This window comes from Lycorma delicatula, chromosome 9 (assembly GCF_047948215.1).
Source record: "Lycorma delicatula isolate Av1 chromosome 9, ASM4794821v1, whole genome shotgun sequence".
NCBI classification, from domain to species: Eukaryota; Metazoa; Arthropoda; class Insecta; order Hemiptera; family Fulgoridae; genus Lycorma; species Lycorma delicatula.
Genome location: NC_134463.1, coordinates 38,789,910 through 38,813,383, shown reverse-complemented (window position 1 = coordinate 38,813,383; position 23,474 = coordinate 38,789,910). Strand labels below are relative to the sequence as shown.

At 31.2% G+C, this 23,474-nt stretch overlaps 1 protein-coding gene across 1 annotated transcript in view; it reads left to right on the top strand.

Moving 5' to 3' along the window:
- The window catches only part of LOC142330176 (aconitate hydratase, mitochondrial-like), a 66,586-nt gene that overhangs the window by 20,968 nt on the left and 22,144 nt on the right, over window positions 1-23,474 (top strand). Inside the window, exons 2-7 of the mRNA XM_075375283.1 lie at window positions 5,017-5,165; window positions 7,176-7,401; window positions 11,261-11,386; window positions 14,001-14,310; window positions 14,966-15,138; window positions 19,488-19,617. Coding sequence (XP_075231398.1) covers window positions 5,017-5,165; window positions 7,176-7,401; window positions 11,261-11,386; window positions 14,001-14,310; window positions 14,966-15,138; window positions 19,488-19,617 — 1,114 coding nt within the window. The remainder of the gene's footprint in view (window positions 1-5,016; window positions 5,166-7,175; window positions 7,402-11,260; window positions 11,387-14,000; window positions 14,311-14,965; window positions 15,139-19,487; window positions 19,618-23,474) is intronic.

Below are 23,474 nucleotides of genomic sequence, written 5' to 3'. Positions count from 1 at the left end.
GTTTTTATTTTGCCTGGTGGTGGAGTCAGTTCCTACATTAGAAAGATGTTAATATATTTGCACAGAGGATAAGAGGAATTTGTTAAGGTGGTTGAACCACAACAAGATGGTGTACCTGACAAACAGGGGTCAGGATTTGTAAGTGTAAAGAGGGCCACTCCTCCTGTGACAGAGTAGGATTGTAGTTGTGAAAGCAGCAGGGAGGACTTACACCACCGACTTAAGACTGTGAAGTCCACAATTTCCCAAGAGGAGGCAGGAGAAATTATATCGCTCAAGAAGGGCAGCAATGGTGAATTGCACATTCGGGTTCAGGGTGCGCTGAATGCAGAGAATCTTACAACAACATTACGTAACAAGGCTGCTGAATTACAGATTTTTTTCAAAATACGAAGTGGGAGATGTACTGTGGTACATATTAAAGACGTGGAATCAGATACCACAGAACAAAAGATAAAAGATGCGATAACACAGGTCCTAGGTAATGATGAAGAATTCAAAATCTCCTCAGTAAGGGTGGCATACAAGGAGACCAAGAGTGTCACAGTAATCACGTTGCTTCGAGCAGCCCGCAAGCTAATCAAGGAGAGGATCTGAATAGGATGGGTCCAGTGCCAGGCCCATATTCATGAAGAGGCAGATAGATGCTACTGCTGTTGGCATCCAGGGCACTGCAGATCAGAGTCAGGGTCTAAACAAGGCGGCAGATCTTTGTTTTAACTGTGGGGGAAGTGGCCACAAAATGCTATTTTGTGGCCTCCTTACAAGCTGCTGCTTGTAAGGAGACCATGAAGTGCCTGGGTTGCGGACTGTTAAATCATTGCAATGGAGGCTTGGAGAGCAAATACAACAAACATGATTAGAAACCTGTTAATGAATTCTAATAGAAGCTTGCTATCTCATCACAGCTGGTGAGAGAGCGGGCAGGCATGGGGCTGATTTTGTCATGGCGACTGAGCCCAATAGGTACATTATCATAGGAAGCGACTGGTGTGCAGACACAAGAAGTGATGTAGCTATCCGAGACATAAGTGGTTGGATCACTTGACAATTCCTGGAAAGTAGGGATGGCACTGTGTTGTTGGACTTTGTAGATGCGGTGGTAATTGGAGCCTATGTCTCCCCGAACTGTGCACTGGCTGAGTATCAGGTCTTTATAGATGTTCTCCATGAGGTAATAACTAGATCGACTAAGAAGACTTTTTGATTGATCTAACTGTGCTGAATATATAATAGATAATAGACAAATTTAAAACATATAAGAATTTAAAATTTTAGATTTTTAAAATAAGTTGAAAAAAAAAATTATGTTTATATAGAAAATGACTTAAATGAATATATAAATGGTGAATGTTTTAGTAAAAACATAAATTATATAATTGAAAAAAAATACGTCTTTTACTTTTTATAAAATACACCTTTTAAAGTAAGCTATTTTTTAAATGCAGACTTTCTAAAAATACAAACTTAAAAAAAAATTAATTACTCCAACAAAATTATTGTTCTAACTTGTTATCAGTGTATTATATAAAGGAAATATTTTATTAAAAGAGTAATAGAAGCTAATGAATGGATTGAGTTTTTTCTTTTGATTTTAAATTTATTTAATTTGTTATAAGTATCAAGATTTTAATTGGGGTTTTTTTAAAGAGGTTATTAAATTTGTGTAACATACGATGGTAAGTCAAGTCAATTATTATCTGCAATGTGGTTATAAATTTTATTGCAATACAAATAGAAAACTTACATGTACATCATTTTTCAACATAGTCCCCTTGCATTTCAATGCACTTGGGCCATCGTTGCACAAGCTTCCTGAAGCCCTCATAAAAGAAGGTTTTCGGTTGAGCTGTGAGCCAGGAATGCACCGCTTCTTTTTCTGTTTTGTCCAAGGTAAATCGACGGCCTCTTAATGCCTCTTTGAGTGGACCAAACAAGTGGTAGTCAGAAGGGACAAGATCAGGACTATACGGAGGATGAGCCAGTACTTCAAAGTTGAGTTTCTGGAGCGTTTCAGCAGTGTGGGCAGCAGCATGTGGACGGGTATTGTCGTGCAACAACACAACACCTTTCGACAGCATTCCTCGACATTTGCTTCGAATTGCAGGCTTCAGCTTGGCAGTAAGCATCTCACTGTAACACGCATTGCTTATTGTTGTGCCCCTTTCCTCATAATGTTCCAATACTGGGTCTTGTGAGTCACAAACACTGTAAGCATCAGTTTTCCTGCGGATGGTTGGGTCTTGGAACTTTTTTTGCAGGGCGAATTTGTATGTTTCCATTCCATATTCTGCTGTTTACTCTCTGGCTCATAATGATGGATCCATGTTTCATCACTAGTGATGATTCTGTGTAAGATGTCCCGTTCGTTACCATAGCGATCCAAATATTTTTGGCAGATGTCCAAGCACATTTGTTTATGCAACTGTGTGAGTTGTTTTGGGACCCATCTTGCCACAGACTTAATGAAACCAAAGTCTGTTGATGATTTCGTAGGCAGAACTGTGACTAATTCGCAGACGACGTGCCACTTCACCAATAGTTACTCGTCTATCTAAGAAAACCATGTCACCTGCACGCTCAATGTTTTCCTCATTTGTGGCGGTAAATGGTCGTCCGGCTCCTTCGTCATGTGTAACACTTGTGCAACCATTTTTGAATTTTTCAATCCATTTGTAGACACTCCGTTGCAGCAACACACTGTTCCCGTACTGTACCAAAAGTCTAAGATGAATTTCGGCCCCTGATACACCTTCCGACCACAAAAAACAGATCACTGAACGTTGCTCTTCTTTGGTGCCAACAGAAAGTGGAGCAGCCATGGTTAACAGCAAGGCAGCGATAATGGAACTAACCTAGCAGCATCAAACCTGCACAAACATAACAATTAAACCACGCATGAGTCATCTACGCTACACAACAGTACTACTAACATAAACAAAAATATAACTAAATTTCGGATAATAATTCACTTACCCTCGTATATTAAATGTTGAGATTATCATTTTTTTATGATGTTTAATCAGTACTTTATAGTGTGAAAAGGATTTTGTTTTACAGAGTTTTGATGTATATTTTCGACTAAACATTAATAAATAAAATCAATGTATATTGTACTTACTATCAGTATTCTGATATTACATAACTATTTAATTATAATAGTTTTGCAATATCATGGACCTTGTTCAGATAATAACAGCAAAGTATGACTTTTTATATATTGCAACATACCTCATTGTGCAACATGAACATTAGTTCACTTTATCATTCTGTTAGTGATTTTAATTTGAATCTGTGCCAATTGGTCGGTCAGCTGACACCTTCAAAATAGAAATTGGGTTAAATGAACCTCCACATTACGAACATTCATAAAATAGTCTACATTGTAATAAGTATTACTCTTGTGTGGATTTTAAGATAAAAATTCAGATTCTGTCCATGTCAATTTAACTATGCCATGTAATGAATCATGAATAGATCTTTTTTTGGGTTATCTGTTGGGTTAAGTCAGTTTGTAAGCATAAAAAAACTTCAAGTTCAACCTTTGTTGACATAGTAAAATGCTTTGATATATTTTCATAGTCATGGAGCTAAATACTATTGATCTGATTATTTTAGACACGGATCAAGAGTTAATCATACAGTTGAATTTATGTTTGCTGAACTTTGGCCATTCCACAGACCCAATGTCAGGTTTGCTTCAGCTGACATTGAGCAGTATAATCTCAATTTGACTCCACTGTGGTTGTGGTTTATTGGTTCATAGTTAAATAATTTTCCTTGTGTCACGTATTCCAAAAATGATTAAAGTTGTTCCTAAGGAATTCTGTACCTATTCTCAGGTGACTTATTCCTAGAGAAAATCAATTTTTGTTTTATCAGCATAAATATTCATAATATACTGCTCGTGGATATTTTATGTCATTCCAAGGTAATGTGTAGCTTTGCTGTAGGTTTTTAGTGTTTATGTGTAATATTCCAAATTTTATTTTATTATTCATAACAGTTTTGAGACAGTAATACTAATTTTTAGTTTTCTGTATTGAATAAAATGTTTGCAATTTGTGTAAAGATAATACATTTATATGATAAATATGCAGCAGATTAAATTTGTTTTAAAATCCATTATTATTACAACAAATAATATCTTATATGTTAATTATTTTTTTATCACCATTTTATATGGTTAACAATTAGGTCATGACACCCTGTTAAAACAATTATTACTGTTAATTTTTTCCTGTAAGATTTGTATAATTTTTTGCTTGTCTGGGATGTTTGTGTGACCTTTTACCATTGAGAGATATTTGCATTTCTATTGTACTTCATTTTTTTGTGTAATTTTTTTAATACTGATGTTTTGATCTTTAATGGATATTATTTACTTCCTATACTCAACGTATTTATTTTAAAATACTATCTTAGGAAAAATTTAATTAATAAATGCATCATTTCGATCTGTATTTAACAGATTTTTTTTGAGAATCAAAATGCCAATTTAAATTTATACTATTATTATGAAATAGTATTTAATATATTACATACTTTTATGTGCTTAATGAGTGCTAATTCTTGAGTTCCAAGGTTACTTTTAATATTAAAGATTTATCTGTAATATTTAAATCTACTAGTTTTTAATGTTTTTTTTTTCATTATGCAAGTTTATTTTAAGTTCAATGATTTTATTTACTAATAATTTGCATGATTAATTTCTCGTTTATAATTTGTTCATTTGATTAGTATAATTATTGGTCCTCAGAGCGACTGTCATTATGTTAAATTATTTACAACTTGCTGATTGATTATGTCACATTTCAAGAATCTGTATTAATAAAATTGAATCAATTGATTGTAGATTGAAGTCTTTGGTAGGTTTAAAAGTTGTTTTTTCAGTATTATTATATTAACATTGTGTCTGTCATTTTTAGGATTTTTGTCTGTTAGTCATGTTGCTACAACTTAAGAATTACCAGATTATCAGATCTGTAAGCTTTCATTTTTGTTTTTTTTTTACAGGGTTTGCAGGGTTTAATAGAAATCCAGCAGCGATGTTTCCATCAATCCCCACTTGTTTGTGCTGCTGCAAAAGTAGCCATGAGCAAGTTCGACAAAGATTTCCTTCCATATGATAAACTTCAATCTAATCTCACAGTAATTAAAAAAAGGTATATTTTTAAGCATAGTGTATAAAGTTAGTTGGATAATTTTGTAAGTCAGCTTACAAAAAATATTTAAAAAAAATTAAATTATCACTTCACAAAACACATTACAGGTTATATACAAACTATAGATTCATGTTTAATTTTTAAGGTTCGTCAAATAAATCCAAGAAATTTTTATAGACATTGAATGCTTCATTTATTTTATGTAACAGGAGAGCAACTTAAAACGAAACTGTAATGTCATATTTGATTAAAGAAAGGGGGGAACCCTGTTCCCTAATCAAATATATAGAGGAATCAATCAAATAATAAGTGGAAGCTTTTAGGCATTTTGGATCCTTTCAAGAGTACACCAGACACTTACAGAAAAATTTTGAATGCCTTTATTGTAGCAAAAATTGTCATACACAATTCAATTAAAAAATGGAATATGACAGGTCAGTTTTAAACCCAAAACGATGATGGAGATTGTCCATTAGTACTCCAGAGGCCATAGCCAATATTCAAAGAAGAATTCCTGCTTTTCCAAAAAAAAATCTATAGTACAAGTTATCACAAAGCAATGTAAAATACACATCTTGCCATAAGATTCTTCATAATTGAAAATTGAAACCATATTGTGTAAAGACTGCGCAACAGCTTGAGAGAATAGACAAAGCAAAAGGTTTTAATTAATGTGAATGCTTCTCAGAAACATTGTCTGGACAGATAGACACGATGCTGTATTTCATGTCCGGATAAGTCATAGTTTCATTTATCTGGGCAAGTTAATTCGCTTAACACCAGGTATCATCAGATGACTGAAAACCCTCATCAAATATCTGAGCATCCATTTCACTTTGAGAAACTCAATGTATGGTGTGCTGTTTCTAGTAGTCTTAGCGATATTTTTTTACCAGATTGTAAATACAGAAATGCACCTCATAATTTTCAAAGAATTCTACACTTATTAAACAGATCATGAAAAAGTGTATGGCTTCTTGCAACAAGACAGAAAAACCTGTTACACATTAAATGATTCATTAGCACACGTTCTGCAGCTTTTGCAGAAGAATGAGAAGAGGTCATTGAATTCCCTACATTTGTCTACTTGTGATCTTTTCTTTTAGGTCTACTTGAAGGTTAGTTTATGAATATAATCTCCCCACACTATTGAACTGATAGCAAACATTTAACAAGAAATCAATGGCATTGACAAATCAGGTGATGCAATATCATCACTCAAGCACAAAATTGCATCACTGCACAAGGCACTCACTTTGAACAACTTTCATAAAAGTATGGTAAATGTGTAAACTTTTGATAATTTAAATGCAGAATTTAACTTAATTTACATTTTCATCTTGTTTATGAAGTATTTCATGTTGTAACTATATTTAGTCTGTAGTGATTTGGTTTTAAATTGCTCACCCAGTATAAGTTATCAAAAATTGTTGAACTCTGTTGCACCATCAGTGTATGTATGTAATTATGTGCATGGAGAAATAATTGTTTATTTTCTTCATATTCAATATAATTTAGATATATTTACATATGATAATTTTTACTTGTTCCTGAATCACTAAGTGTTTCTTGAGACACTAAACAGTTAGGTTTAAAATGAAATTATTTATAAATATTTTTGAAAACATTTCAATTTTTCAAAATTTTGCAGTAACTGATCATGTAACAATGAACTCTAAAACAGCTTATTAATTATATTTTACATTTTTTTTTTTAGACAGAACATAAGTCTTGCCATATATGGCATATGCTAGGGTTAATGAAGTAAAAACCATGTTAATAGAATGTTTATTTGTTTTTCTTTTTTTAACATTTTGGATAAAAAATATGATTTTAAATTATATGAATGCATGCAAACTTCTCAAGTTTGTCATACTCACTGCATTCACAAGCTTGTATAGAAGCAACTTTATGTTCTCGGATTGAAATTGAGTCAGTTGCTACTTTATGATAATATGTTTCAAGAAATTATTTTTTAGAATTATTGTGATAATAATGTTAATATTTCAGACTGGGCCGCCCCATGACTCTCAGTGAAAAGGTTTTGTACTCTCATCTCGATGACCCTCAAGGACAAGAAATTGAAAGAGGAGTCACTTACCTTAGATTAAGACCTGATAGAGTTGCCATGCAAGATGCCACTGCACAAATGGCTATGTTACAATTTATTTCGTCTGGTTTACTAAAAGTAGCTGTACCCTCAACTATTCACTGTGATCATCTTATTATAGCTCAGGTAAATTATTTATTATATAATTAGTTAATTAACTATTGATAGACTAATAATGAATTACTCATTCATTATCTGATAATCAAGGCAAAACAGTAATAAATCTACTCTCTCAGATTTAGATTAATGTATTATGGCGATTTATTTAGTATCAGTCACTTTGCCGGTATGGGTAAACCATTTGCTAATGTCTTATTATGAGAATATTTTTATTCATCGTTACAAGAGGTGATTGAAATGTGATACATGGTTGCTCATAATTTACAAATGAAAAGTTAGTCAAACAAATATGAAATAAAAGAGTAGTACTTTATTTGCTACAAAAGCGTATACAGTTTATCTAGTCACAGTTTAAAGCTTCACACTTCTAATGGTGAATCAGTTCTCTCATTTCTTGTTCTACAACCTCACTGCATTTTTCAGTTCATCATCTTTGGGATGAAATGAATGTCCATAATATTTCCTTTAATTGCAGAATTAAGTGAGATCACAGGGACACAGTCATTTTGAATTGATTCGCCCTTCCCCTCTTGGTGCTTCTCATCAGTCACAAAAACAATTGAGAGGCTCATCCTCAATATTTGCTTTACTAGCTTCTGATGCACAAAATTTTAATGCCCATTTACTTAAAGTACTTCAATCAACAGTTTATCACTATAAATGTCTTTTAGATTGTTGGATATTACTAGCGTTTACTCTTTTTCTGCTGTTAAAAATTCAGTGCTGCATGTTGTCTGAGACAAATAAATGTGATAGCCATACTCGACTCCTTAACAGTAGTGACTGTTAGAAAATAAGAGGGCATGAGTCAGTGAGTAAATTGTTATTAGAAGGGAAATAAAACTGCAAGTTGGTAGTATCTGTAGCTTTATGCAGCATGATGTTCCAGTGTGCATTAAATTTCAACCACCCTCTCGTATATTTTCATCCACCAAATTTCAGTATTACAAAGAAAACAGTTAATGAATATTTTCTGATGTTATATTACTTTGAGTTTTAAAAGAACAGGTTTATAAGACATAGATTCAGTCTCATTTTACCAAATTTAAGACACTTGCAGCTTTTAGCTCACACTTCAGAAACATAATTTTTTCCCAAAGTGTATTGATAATGAAACATATTCTCTCAATCACTTCTAATTTAAAATAATGAAAACATAACTTATCTGTAGGTAGGATGTGTTTTGACAAAATATTTGATCAGCGTGCCACATTTATGATAAATAGGAAAACTAAATAAGTAAGATTAAAAACTTTGAGGAAATTGACTTCACATTGAAAAAAGAATTGGCACCAGTTTTAGGTGTATTGAAGGCACAAAATGTTGCAAGAATAAAGGCTGTGTAGGTTACAAGTCTTACCTGATCAGATCAACAGTACAGTATTACTAGGCATTTCTGATTGCACTGTAAGGAATCTATTACATCAAGATCTTCAGTACCATCCATATAAGATTCACATCATGCATGCAATGAATGATTTTGATCACCTGAACTAACTTGCTTTCAGTCATCAGTTATTGGACATGATAAATGTTAATCCAGACCATCTGAACAATCTTTTGGTGAGTGATTAGCTCATTCCACCTTTCAAAGCTTTGTCAATAAGCAGAATGCTCATCACAGTCAACTGTAAATCCTAAAGATTATATAAAAAGCCTTTCCATTGTGTCAAAGTGACAGTCTGGTGTACTATTTCAACATTTAGTAGTGTAACAAGACTGGTATAGCAAACCTGAGTAACGGATTCCTGCCAATTAAGAAGAAAGTAGTAGAAAATAAAATAATGGGAGGAATCCAGAAAGGGACTAAAAGAAATCCTTTTAGAAAAGGTAACAAACAGGTCCATTTAACAATCATCTTTTGTAATACTGCCCACTGACACACAATGAACAAATGTTTGTACTATGAGAAGAGTTATCTGACCAAGGTTAGGAATATGTGGGAACAAAAGGGCTTAGTTGATTGTTTTCACACTTTAAGTTGAGTAGGATAGGAGTATAAATAATACCTGATAAGACCAGTTAAACAAGGAGAATGCAATACGTCAGTCAGCAAGAGCATTCTATGATGAGGACAGTGAAGGAGCAAATTTCCATTGTGAATTAACTTCAATACGATTAAGGTGATGCCACGAGTAATTCCATTAAGCAAGAAATACTATCGGTGAGTTACTGTAAGACAAAGTACTAAATTTCATTCATAAACTGTTAGGGTAGTTTTATTTGTGAACAGCAAAGGTATTCGCAGTGAAAAAACTTTATACTCTTCTTATCTTACAATAGATAAGGCAAGTATAGTACAATGTATTGTTATTAATACAAGACTAGTGGTTAAACGTTTTAAAACTAGTGGTCATGCTGTATCTTTTGTCAATGGGACTGAATTCTGGTTTTCAGTATTTATTTAGCCACTTGTAAATAAATGCTGACAATTAGTTTAAATTCAGTTTTGTATGTAATCTGTGTTTATTGACATTTATGATTATTTGTTTGTTATTGATATGTAATATTATTGTTTACTGTTGCCATTATTGTCATTAGTCTAATTATTATTGTGAGATGTTTTATTGTCGCTTATTATTATTATTATTACCATTGTCATTATTATTGATTTGTCTTGTTTTACTTATGCTTTTAAACCAATAAACTGTAATTACATAAACATTCTAATTGTCAATCTCTCAATATCCTAATCGAGCCACAAACACACGACAGTATTATAGCCATATTTTTTTTTTGAGGTTGGCAACAGGCACACAGTATGGTAACTTTATAACAGTATGTTAGCATGTTAGAAAACTTCCTTCTGCCTGAATTAACTTGTCATTTATTAATCAAATTACATTATTTCAACAAAATAATGCCACTTCAAGGGCTTCTGTGATAGTAGTAATGAGATTCTTTTCTAATCACATTATCTCAAAAAACATGCAGAAAAATGTCATAAATAACTTAAGCACAATACTGTTAGAAGTTTGTGCTGTTGCATAAGTTTATGCACGAAAAAAATGGTAGCCATCTCAGAGATGTTACTTTTAAACAGTTGTCCGTAATGCATTTTTCATGTTTATTTATTTATGGTGTTTTTATTCTACTGATTTATTGGTGCACACATTATAGGTTTTATCTTAAAACTCTTTGGCATATTTTTATCTTTGTTTTGTTTTCAAATTAAATTATACCACAGTTTGGTAAATTGTTAGCATCATTGCTGTTAAATAGTTTAGTTCTATAATGCTACTGATCCAAATTCAAGGAGATTGTTTGATTGTGTTATTTTATCTGAATTTTGAATCCCCCATGTTCCTAATGTTATTTTGATTTTTGTGGATCAATTAATAATACTATTACAAGAATTGTTTTGCTTAAGACCAACTGATAAACTATAATTTGACTTTTTAATTTTTATAAAGCTTTTGATCATCAGGTGTAGTAAACGTAATAATATCTTAATGAAAACCAGTAAGCAAGAAAGATTCTCAAACTCTTTTTGCGGTTAGAGTTTATTATATCTTTCAACTATGCTAATAATTTAAGTAAATGGTTTTGTTTTTTCTTATATAAAGTTGAATTCCACAAAAATAATTACCATTATATATAGTATTAATATTTATTAGTTTCACGTGAAAATAAAAAGAGTGCATGAATTTACAGTATAAAACTCCTAAAGCATAACTAACTTCAGTGTCATTTTCTTATTTATTATTATTATTATGTTCCAGTTATGTTTTTACTTGTAATACAGACTTGATAAAAATATGTTCAATTTATCTATGGAAGTTTTTATGGGTAGAATTATTAAAATTTATCATAAAATATTTACTGGATTTTATCTATCATTTCAATTATTGGGTTATTATTGTAGGTAGGTGGAAAAGAAGATTTAGCGAATGCAAAGAATGTTAATAAAGAAGTTTATGATTTTCTGAAAAGTGCTGGTGCTAAATATGGACTTGGATTCTGGCATCCAGGTTCTGGAATTATCCATCAGGTACATGATATTTTATTTATTACATTTCATAATGTTATTTCTAATGTTATCTCTTACCAAGCTAATTTGTGTATATACATATTTTTTATGATAAAGTAATAAGTCTTACAGGGCATACTCATTAATTAGTTGATGCAGGCGCTCCTAATTGTGCAATGCATATAGTAGTGTAATACATAAATTATTGGAAATAATTGAGAGAAATTAATGTGACATATTCAGTGGCCAATAGTGTAAAGAATTTTGCCTTGCTTGTGTTGAATTATTATGCTTACAACTATTAAACACCTATACATGTGCACAAGCATAACATTTATAAATGCATATAAATCCAAATTAATGAATTTACTTAAAACAGTAAAATTTAAGGAACACATTCTTACCTTAATAATAATACATTATTATTTTTTTGTATCAGAGAATAAGTTTTTGGATTTACCTCTGTAATTAGTTGTTAATTAAAAATTATTAAATTGGTCAAATTGCGTTAATTTATCAAATGCTTATATGCAATTTAACTATATTCTTAGTATTTATTATAAACAGTGTAGTCAACATGATGATGTGTATTATTTCTTATTTACTATTAAAAAAAAAAACTGCTTTATCGCCTGCCTGATAATGTATTAACTTTGTATATTTTTTTAACTTAAAAAATATTAGAATATTTTTCTAATTGCTCTAATTTATTTTTATTTCAGTAGTGTGCAGATTAATCCAAACATATTTTGGTTAATTAAAATTTATTTATTAAAAAAGATCTGTACATTTTGTGAATATGTAGTAAAATTATATGTCCTTTTATTCTTAATCACTTCATGTACACTATTTGGCATCAATTCTACAAGTGCATTCACTTTTTTTTTCATCATAAAACCAACTAATATTGCTTTAATTTTTATGTGCAATTCATTTTTGGGAGACAATTTTTTACTATTTCCTAAAGATTTTCAATTGGGTTAAAGTTTTGAAGTGGTTTCACAACCCTTTCCATTAGACTCTTGATAAATCCATCACTTTTCAATGTACCGTCTTCTGGAAGTAATGAACAAGGAAGGAAGTTTTTCACATTTCATTAAATGTGAAAAAGTTACTTTTTAGCTAGCTGATGAGCTGTCCGTCCAGCTGTAAGAAGTCTGCATCTAAATTCTGTTAAACAGTTGTCATGTGTGAATGTGTTCCGCTGAAAGTTAATTCTCGTTTTAAGTCTGAAGCTGATAATTTTGGATCAAGTTTACTTTTTCTCATTAACACCTAATACATCAATTCATTTGATGTATTAGAGAATTTTAGTTGCAATAGTTTTTCTTTTACAACAACATTTGCCTTTACTCTGAAGTGAAAAGGAGCCAGTTTCTTTAAGTTGTTAAACCATCATCACACTCTGATGTCGTCATACTGATAGCTCGAAAAGAAGAACACTTTTCAAATGCTTTCTTGGAGTTATGTTCAGTATTATTATAAAGGTATACAAAACAAAGTTTGAAAACATCATTTTGTAATAAAAATGAAATAAACTTTCACAAAACATGAGTGGCTAAATAACCATTACATAAACAACTTAAAGAAGAGTGGGTGTAGTCAGGCAGTGTAGCCACAACATAGAAATAAACAAAAAAAATCCCCTGTGTTCAAATTAATTTGCACGTTACTGTACATCCTTCTGAAATCTTAATTCATTATTATTATATTTCTTTTTTAAGAGGTGCTCATCTGAGCCCACTGTTTTTATTTTTATTTTTCCTTTCCCTTATAGGTTATAAAGTTCATTTGTTTCCATATTCCAATATTTTTTCCCATTTTATGGACACATATGTATGTTGCTCTCTAAATCATGTCATGTTGTAACATTTGTTCAGTGTAATATAGGAATTTATCATTAAAGTAATAATTATTGTTAATCCCTTAAATTTTATGGCATAGTAGAATTCATTAAGATAATACAAAAATAAAATTTACTAGATATCCATAATAGTCATTAATATTATACTTATTTCTAGTGTCTGGTTCAACATTAGAAAATACAAATTTGATTATCCTTCATATTTAAATATAAGACTTAGCTTTACTTCATAAGAGTATTTAGATATAATGAAATTAAATGAAATGTAGGTTTTGTTTCTGTCCAAGTTAGTGTAACAGTAAATTAATCAATCCACAGTTTAAATTAAAAGTTATTTTTTAAAGATTCACAGACAAGTTTTTTTAATTTAGTCCACTGTATATCTCAGATTTTAGTTGTATGATTTTTAAATTAATCAACACTGAAAAATAAAAGATGGGTTCTTATTGTGTAACTTTTCTCCTAACAGAAACAGAAAAGGTTGCTAAATTACACATTAATTCAAAAGCATAATCTGATAAAGAAGAGTTGATCAACTTAGGAAAGTATTTCTAATTCACTGTTTCTTAACTTTTTTCTTAAACAATATTGAAAGTTGTGTGCTGCACGTAAATTGTGCATCTTCTTTTGAAAGTCGATTTTTTGATAAAAATTTCAAAATAAATTTACCTTGTTTGAATATTTGGTAAAAAAGTAGAATTTATATGAAAAATTATTATTTTTTAACTATAAATATTTATTGGCTTTTTTATTTTTTACTCGCTTCTGCAGATTATTCTGGAAAACTATGCATTTCCAGGATTATTAATGATCGGTACAGATTCTCATACTCCTAATGGAGGAGGTCTGGGAGGCCTGTGCATCGGTGTTGGTGGAGCTGATGCTGTTGATGTAATGGCTGATATTCCATGGGAGCTTAAATGTCCAAAAGTAATAGGTGTTAAATTAACCGGAGAATTGAAAGGTTGGACTTCACCTAAAGATATTATCTTAAAGGTTGCTGATATATTAACAGTTAAAGGTGGTACTGGTGCCATTATTGAATATCATGGACCTGGAGTGGATAACATCTCTTGCACAGGTATGTTGAATTAAATTAGCTTCACTTCAGTACACCCCCCTGGACCACACTGATGCTTTTGTAGATAACCAGTAATCTTACTGTTTAAATTGTGTAAATGCAGATTTGCAGAAAGTTTGATTTTGCATAAGAATTTCAATTAAAAATTTTTTTTTTCAAAAGAATTATTTAACAAACCATTAATTTATTATTCATGTTTAATATTTAAATTCTACTAAGAGTTATGTTCAAACTTAATTTTGTTTAAATATTGTGCTTCATTTTTTTTTTTTAATAAATTAAGTAATAATAAATAAATTTATGTAAATTCTTATATTTAAAATAAACAAAACTTATTTCTTTTTATTAACTGTTATTAACGTATTCTACTTTGAAGTGTTATAAATTCACTTTTTTGATTCAGTTATTTATTATTTTGTAATTTTTTCCTTTATTAGCTACCGTTATTTCTATTTGATTAGAGAATAAACACTATAAGAGGAAAATCACAAGGATTGGTTGATGATGGGCTTATATTTTAAAAGACAATAATATAGTCCTTTAAATTTTGTTTATATTTGTATAAATGATGAAATTTGTATACTCAATTTGAAAGTATAAATATTTTTTAATAATGATTAAACAAAAAATATTATTTTATTTTAATTTTTTTAAGGTATGGGTACCATTTGCAATATGGGTGCTGAAATTGGAGCTACAACATCTGTATTCCCATTTAATAAAAGAATGGCTGATTATTTAAAAGCAACAGGAAGAAATGATGTTGCTGCATCAGCTGAAGAGAACAAAAATCTTTTAACACCTGATGATGGTGCTCCATATGATAGGGTAAAACTGAATAAATCATTTAATTTTAAGTATTAATTTAATGATGTAATGTTTTTTGTTTTTTTTTTTATTGTTAATCCAATTACTTATATGTGATTATTAAATAATGTATAGCAATAATCTTAATTATCTAGTGTTAAATTCATTACATTTTACAGTTTTATATATATATATCAAATGTAAATAATGATGGCTTTGTAGTTATATTTTTCTCATTTATTAACTCACTTCAGGAGCAGTACAAAATAATAGTATAATAAAATTATATTATGTTATGTGATAATAATATCTATATTATGCCTCTAGATATTTTTGTCGTAGATGATTTTATGCCTATTTAAATACTAATAGGTTCAATGATTTCCTTGAATAACATTACTGTACAGACTGTTGGTAGTTCTCTTTTGATACAAAAAATATGGTCTTTAAAATATGAATTAGTCATGAACATATTATTTAACTAGTTGATGGTGGGGGTTTAAATTTTTATCCTGACATGCTTCCACTCCTTACTGCATTGCTTGCATGAATCCCAGTTTGTTATAGATTTCATCATTTTCCTCAAGAAACTAAAATTACTGTATTTAGTATGTATTATTTTAGTATTACATTTGTTACTAGCAGTAACAAAAATACTATATTTCCAATATGAATTTGGTGCATGTTTAGCTGTAACCCTCTTTTATTTTACCATTCTTATGCAAGTCTAGAATTTGCTTAAAGAAAAATAAAAGTTTAGTTTTTGTTATTAAATTTATTAATTACTAGCTGAACCGGCAGTGCTTCACCATTGCTAGATTTGAGTATATATATATATATATATATGTAGATTAAATTAACACAAATGAAAGTTTGATAAAACATTAAAAAAACTGAACATTATGGAACTTTACAAAATTTAACCTTTCCCTTCTACTCTTCTTCCCTTTTTCACCAAAATATTTCTTTTCACGTAACTAATATATATTCTGAATATGATCCAAATTGGACCATAAATGTAATTTTTCCAATTATTTCAACCCCAGTGCTATCTAGCGGGTCCATTTTTTGCAGAGATATTTCTTTCCATGTAAGTAACACATATTCTGAATATGAGCCAAATAGAATCATAAATACAAGTTTTCAAAATATCTTGATCCAGCGCCACCTAGCAGGTCCAAACTAATTCAGAAACCTTTGCAGGCATGCACACAACAACTCACTAAAGTTTGATCACAATCAGATGAATGGTATAAGAACGCATACAAGGCAACTTAAGCATAAAAATTTATATACTACCTTTCTTCATAGCTGCCTTCAACTTAACACATTTTTTGTAGCATTTCCACTAGCTTCTTCATTCCCTCCAAGAAATTCCGCCATCAGTGACTTACACCATGCAGTAACTCCATTTTTCAATTTGTTATCATTGTGAAACCTGTGTGATGCAAGCCAGTTTCAGGTGTATAAAAAAAAATAATCACTGGGAACTAAGTCAGGACTATAGGGAGACTGAAGATTTTCCAATGAAATTTGTCAGTTGCCTCACTGTGATTTGCCATGTGGTCGAGCATTGTCATGCAAAAAATAAATCCTGCAAGATTACATCCCATGTTTACCTTTGAAAATCGCATTACCATGTAACATTACATTATTACCATGTACCATGTATAGCTTTTATAAGATTTTTTAATGTTTGCAATACGTAATGGCATTTTCAGTAGCCCTACGATCACTAAATTCGAAAAGCAAGACACCCTTTTCGTCCCCAAAAAAAAAAAAAAACAGTAGCCATAAGTTTCTTTACCAAACATTTTTGTTTAAACTTCTTCTTCAATCTAAGAGATGATGAAGACCATTGTATTGACTGCAACTGTGTCTCGATGTTTGAAAAAGGAATCCAGGTAACATCTCCAGTAGCAGTATGATCAAACAATTTGTCACCTTAATTTTCATAACATTGCAAAAATTCATGATGTGCAGAAGGAGATTTTTAACTTTTGTATGTTTGTTAACATCTTCAGACCTATCTGATACACAATTTTTATAACCCAATTTTTTTAGTCTAAACTTCATAAATTATAAATGTAAAACATCAAAGACAATTGTGATGGTGTTTTCAAACTTTTTCAGGAACATTTTCAAACAATTCTTCCGTTATTACAAGCTGTTATGTTCTTCATCATGAATGCAATGTTCACTCTTCTCGAACTGAACGACACCACTCTCTTACTGTAGTATCCTATTACAGTATCCCATAAACATCACAAATTTGCCTGTAAATTTTAGCCACAGAGTTATTTTTTCCATAAAAAATTGAAGTACTTCTCATATTTCACACTTTGTGGAATTACAATAGTAACATAAACTCATAAATGTATGAATATAAACAGCTAACCAGAAAATGACTAAATTATTGTTTCTAACAGTTTATTATTGATTGAAATAACACTGAGCTATGCAAACACACCTTTTTTTACATCGCATATATAGCCAGAAAATTCAAAACTGACTTTCACATGTGTATACAAAAAGTAACAAGAATTTTTTTTAATTTTGTGTGCCGTATCTTGTCAATTGAGTTGATATTTTTTCTGTATATTGGTAGTATTGTCACTGATATATATGTTAATTTTCAGCCAGGTACAATCCTTAGTTTGTGTTTGGTGAGCAAAAAAGCAAGGCATATTTTACTATGTTTAGTGATTTTTTGTATGACAAAATGTTGGATCATAGAATTTGTTGAAATTTTTCATTAAAAATGGAATTAAGTGCAGAATCAACATTAAAGAGATGCCAAAGAAATAGGAATTTCATATGGCTCATGTGGAATAACTTCAAATGAGTGGCAGCCAAATTTTTTCTGAAACTTAAATTTTCAAGGAAAACAGCATCGTGTAACCATTGCTGAACAAATGTTTACTATCATTGGTGACAACCCAGACTTGATCAATATGTCGTAGCTGGTGACAAAACGTGGGTGTATGGTTACAATGTTGAGAAAAGGCTCAACCATCCCATTGGAACTTTTTCTGAGGAGCCAAGACAAAAACATAAGTGCGGTCAAACGTGAACATTCTAAACATTTTCATCAGCTATACTGGAATTGTACATCATGAATTCCTCCCAAGGTTGTACAGTCAACAAGTAGCACTACCAAGAAGTTTTATACAATCTGGAGAAAACACCTCGAATTTTGGAGAGAGAACTGATGGACTTTGAACCACAACCATGCACCAGCAAATACTGCTTTACTTATTTAACAGTTTGAAACAAAACACTGCTTTGATGATGCCACAATCATCCTACACTCCAGTCATGGCTCTCTGTGATTTTTCTTATTTCCCAAATTTAAAAGGAAATCCAAGGGATGTTTTACAACAATCAATGAGAAAAGGTGAAGTCGCAAGTTGACCTCAAGGCAATAACCAAAGAGGCATTTTACCAGTGTTTTTCAAACAGGACACTACATTGGCATAAGTGCATAATATCACAGGGGGACTACTTTGAAGGGGACGGCATAAACATTGTAGACTGAATAAATAATTTTGGAGAACATTAAAAATTCTCATTACTTTTTGATCAAGTTCATAGCTTTATGAAAATTGAAAATAATCTTCTAATTTCTGTCTTAAGAAAACTTTTGATACACTTATTTTTCTATGCTAGTTTTTTCCTTTCAATTCTGATTTCATTTCTATTAAAAATGTTAAGATTTTGTAAATGCATTTATTTGATTATTACAAGACTAAATTCTTAGATATCGCCTGCTTTAGGTGTTATGTAATCATTTCATTGTCCTGTTTCAATTAAACTCTTTAAATAATATAAATGATTAATTTATAGTTATTTTAAATTTATTTGTAATTTTATATTATATTGTTTAATATTATTGTCAATATTTATCAATACTCTTACAATTTTAAATTTAAAGTAGTTTATCTGATTTGTATGAAAATTTATGTATGTGTGTGTATACTCAATCATTAATGTAATTTTGTTAAAGATCTTCCAAAAGTTTTCACTTCCCACATTAAAAAACAAGATATTATAAAAACAAATTGTTTCATGATGTATTACGCTGGACATCTTTCTAATATAAAAGAAATTCGTGCTTGCAATTGAACATGAAATTTGAAATCATTTAAAATGTTTAATATACCATTAGATTGCTTTTGTTCAAGTTTCCAATTAAATGTCACTTTCAGTATTAAATGAAATATTATTTCAAATTATTTTGATAATGGATAATATTATATATCCAACTGCATTAACAGCAATCTATTAATAAAAATAATGGTATGATGTATTTTGCAATTTTTTTATTACAATATAATGATATTATATTCATGTTTTAAAATAATTTTCAGGTTATAGAAATTAATCTATCAACGCTTGAACCTCATGTGAATGGACCTTTTACTCCAGATTTAGCTCATCCAATTTCTAAACTGGGTGAAAATGCTAAAAAAGCAGGATGGCCTTTAGAAATTAAAGTTGGTAAGTATCATTCCATTAATGTTGTAGATCATTTCGTAAAAATAAAATTTTCCTTATTTTCTCTTATGTTGAATTTTTATTTTATTTTAACTATAATAAACATATTTGTTCCTGGTTCTAAGTGATGTTTTTTCATGAAGTAAAATATACAAGTAAGATAAAGTAAAAATACAAGGGCTAGAACATGTTAAAAACATTTGGAATTTAGATATATTGTATTGGCCCGATTATAGGACTATATTTTTTCCATAAAATATACTATAAAAACTGTATTAATCCTATATGTGCAGCCTAACACATTAGGACATGTAAGTAAGAGGGCTTTATACCATTTTTGCATTTATGAGACATGCTTGTGAGAGAAACGTGCATGTCATGCAGCAGAGCTCAAGGTCAAAACTAAACCGATATTTTTCTAACTTTGTCATTGATAGGTTCATTCAGACAAGCATGAATTAATCCCATGCATTATTTCTTCTCTTTTTAATGCACATATCAGCGTATGTAAATTTTGCAAAATGGATTTATCAGATTTGTGACTTTTTAATTTATTACATCATAGTCACGTGATGTACACAATTCATTCATAACTTGGAGCGCATGCATACTCATATCTGTTCATTACTGTACTAGTAGATGGTGGTAGTTTTTCGGTTACCTATCATGGTAGAAAGTGTTGAAAGGAGAGCATCTTCGCTATAGCCGATAAATAAAGGAGAAAGAAGTTATGGATGAGAACTTCAAATTGTATGTTTTATGTGAGGCAAAATGTGTACTAATAATGTACAAGCTTCAAAACAGTTTGGTGTTTCTGAATACAATATTCGACATTGGCTGAAAGAAGAAGAGAAGCTTCAAAATTCCTGTGCAACACAGAAGCATTCAGAGGACCTAAAAATGGGAAATTTGATGCAGTTGGTATGCGTGTTTTTTTATATGTGCAGGAGAAACAAAACGAAGACTTGTCAGTAAGTCACGAAGTGATTCAAAAAAGCGTTGGAAGTGGCACATGAATTAAGTATTCCAGTAGCTCAATTTAAGGCAAACTTATACTGGTGCAAACAAATGATGTACCATACTGAACTGTGCTTGTGACACCATACAAACTCTTGCTCAGCATATACCGACAGATTACGCAGATAAGTTGATCGCATATCAGTGTTATATAATTAAGCCAAGGAAAGAACATAATTATCTCCTTGGCCAGATGGCAAATGCTGACCAAACCCCAGTTTTTTTTTTTTTTTGACATGTCATCAAATGTTACTGTAGACAAGAAGGGTGCGAAAACAGTATTGCTTAGACATGTAGGCAATGAAAAGTCTTGCATTACAGTCATGTTAGCAGTTACCACAGATAGAAGAAAACTTCCATCATATATCATATGATGGAAGGTGGTTTGGGGATGTCGACAAGGTGCTTTACTATGGCATGCTAGTTCTGGATTCATTTCATGGGCACACAGCAGAGAAGATGAAGAAGCAGGTTGCTGAAATGAACACTGATCTTGTGATCTCTGGGGGAATGACTTAACGTTGACAGGTCCTTGATGTTGTTGTCAATAAGCCTTTAAGGATCATCTTTGGAAGGAATACAATATCTGGTTGCTGTTTAATGGGGACCATGTGTTGACTCCAACAGGCAAGTTGAAAACTCCAAGCCTACAGCTATTGGCCAAATTGATAACTACAAGTTGGAGTGCGATCAAATGTGAAACAGTCATCAAAGAGTTTAAGAAGTTTTGTGTTCTAATAAATGGATGGTACTGAAGATGATGAACTATGGAAATACTCTAACTTTGAATGTAGTTCCAGTAGTGAAGTTGAACTGTGAGAGGAGGAGGTTTATGACTGGGAATGAATATCTAATTACATTCTATGTTAAAATAGAAGTTTTGATTTTTAATTTTACTTTAAGGTATGTTTATTATTTATTTATAGATGAAAATGTATTTTTATTAAATATATGTGAAATCAGTTTTAAATGCGACTAGTTAATTTTTCTAGTAAACCCCTCAAAACCATCGTCTTATTTGTGAGCTCAGTCTTATGTTCAGGCCAACATGGTAATTAACTTTATATAGTTATACATGGCTTTATTTTTCATCATTGTTACTATGATCATTTGGTGAATTAGAAAACAAGTTTTTTGTTATCCTAAAGTTTTTCATCTGTTACCTTAACCACATCATCTTATAATTGTGTAGTTAACTACTATCAAGTTGAAAGCTTTTGTTGTCAGATATTCTTCAAGTGATAGGCATTTTTATGAACGTGGGCTTCACAAATAGATATACCAAAACTTCTCTAAAATCAGTCTGCTGTAATTTGTATTGTACAGGCAGTTTATGGAATAGAGAGACTCTTTGCTGTTTGTTTTTTCATTGCCTGACACATGTTTTCAAAGTTGCTTAGTTCACTGTTTTATATGTCTCCTGTAGACTGAACTGCAATAAGAAGCAATCATTCTTATCCCAGATGATAATTGTCTTTTTTTTTGTTATTTAAAATTTTTTTCTGATTGTAAATATATTTTATACAACGTGTGACTTTGATTGTTGTTTTCTCTCAGGGAGTAGTGATATACCTGTGTTTCGCCTTCATATATTGCAGTTTAGAAAATCACCTTATTTTATTAATTCTGTTTGACATTTAGTTGTTACTGTAATTGTCTGTTTATAGTATTTTTTACACCTAGAGTGCATATTATTTCTGATTGCTTAATAGTTCTCTAATTACTTTGTAGATAAAATTTCTTTATGCGACTGGATGTTGGTGAAGTTCTCGAGATATTAATCACTTCTCAGTGCAAATATTTTCTATAATTTTGAATGATTTCATCAGTGACTACAAATAATTTTCTGTTCCTTTCTCCATCACCAACTTAATGTACTTTCATCTAAATTTATGAAATCATTTATCACTGTTAGCATATTCATAATATCATCACCATAGACAAACAATTTGACTTTCAATTTAATAAGAAGTTTTTCCTTTCATACACAGAAATCAAATCAGTGAATGTTCTCATGTTTGATAGGATTTGGAAATTATATATCCCAACCCCGTAAGGGGAAACACTCACCTTGTGATGTTACCAGTCACCATACCATCCCCTCCATTCTGAGCCTTGAGGGGCTTTACTGGAGGTCATCTTTAGACCCTCTAACTGATTACATCTCAACATTCATCAGCCAGGCCTCCGTCGGGATGCCACTGATGTAAATGCTTCGGCAGACATTTGCATCAGTAAAATATAAAGCAAATTTTGCCTTCATGTAGGCCTCAAATGGACATCTTCACATCCATCCTAACATGATTCCCTCAAACTAACTAACCAAAACTGCAGAAGAGGACCCTGTGTATAGTCCATATTTGACAGCACCATTAGTGACTGTAAATGCCTCAAAAAACAAGAGTTGAAAGTTAAATCAGTGTTACACTCATACCAATCAAAGTTATGTTTTACACAATATAGAAATTCAGACATACACCCAAATAACTCTACCAAATTAAGTCACCTAACAAGGGAAATGTAATCTCATTCCAGTCCACGCAGGAGCCAGGGACAAACCCCATACCCCCACCCAATCCCATCATGGAGTCTCACGCTGCAAAACTAAGTCACAATCAGGACTGCCACTGGTAGAACAAAGCCACACCCGCGGATGCACGGGCTACCATACCTCGGCAGCACAGCCACTCCTGCCAATGGGAGCCCCAAATCGAATCATAAACAATACCAATATAACCGTGGCACAATGCCAATGCGCCTACCTCCAACCAGTCCAATGCCTAGGCCAGAACCCTAGCCACCCGGAATCCTGCCATAATCAAATACCTCAACTAAACTCCCTC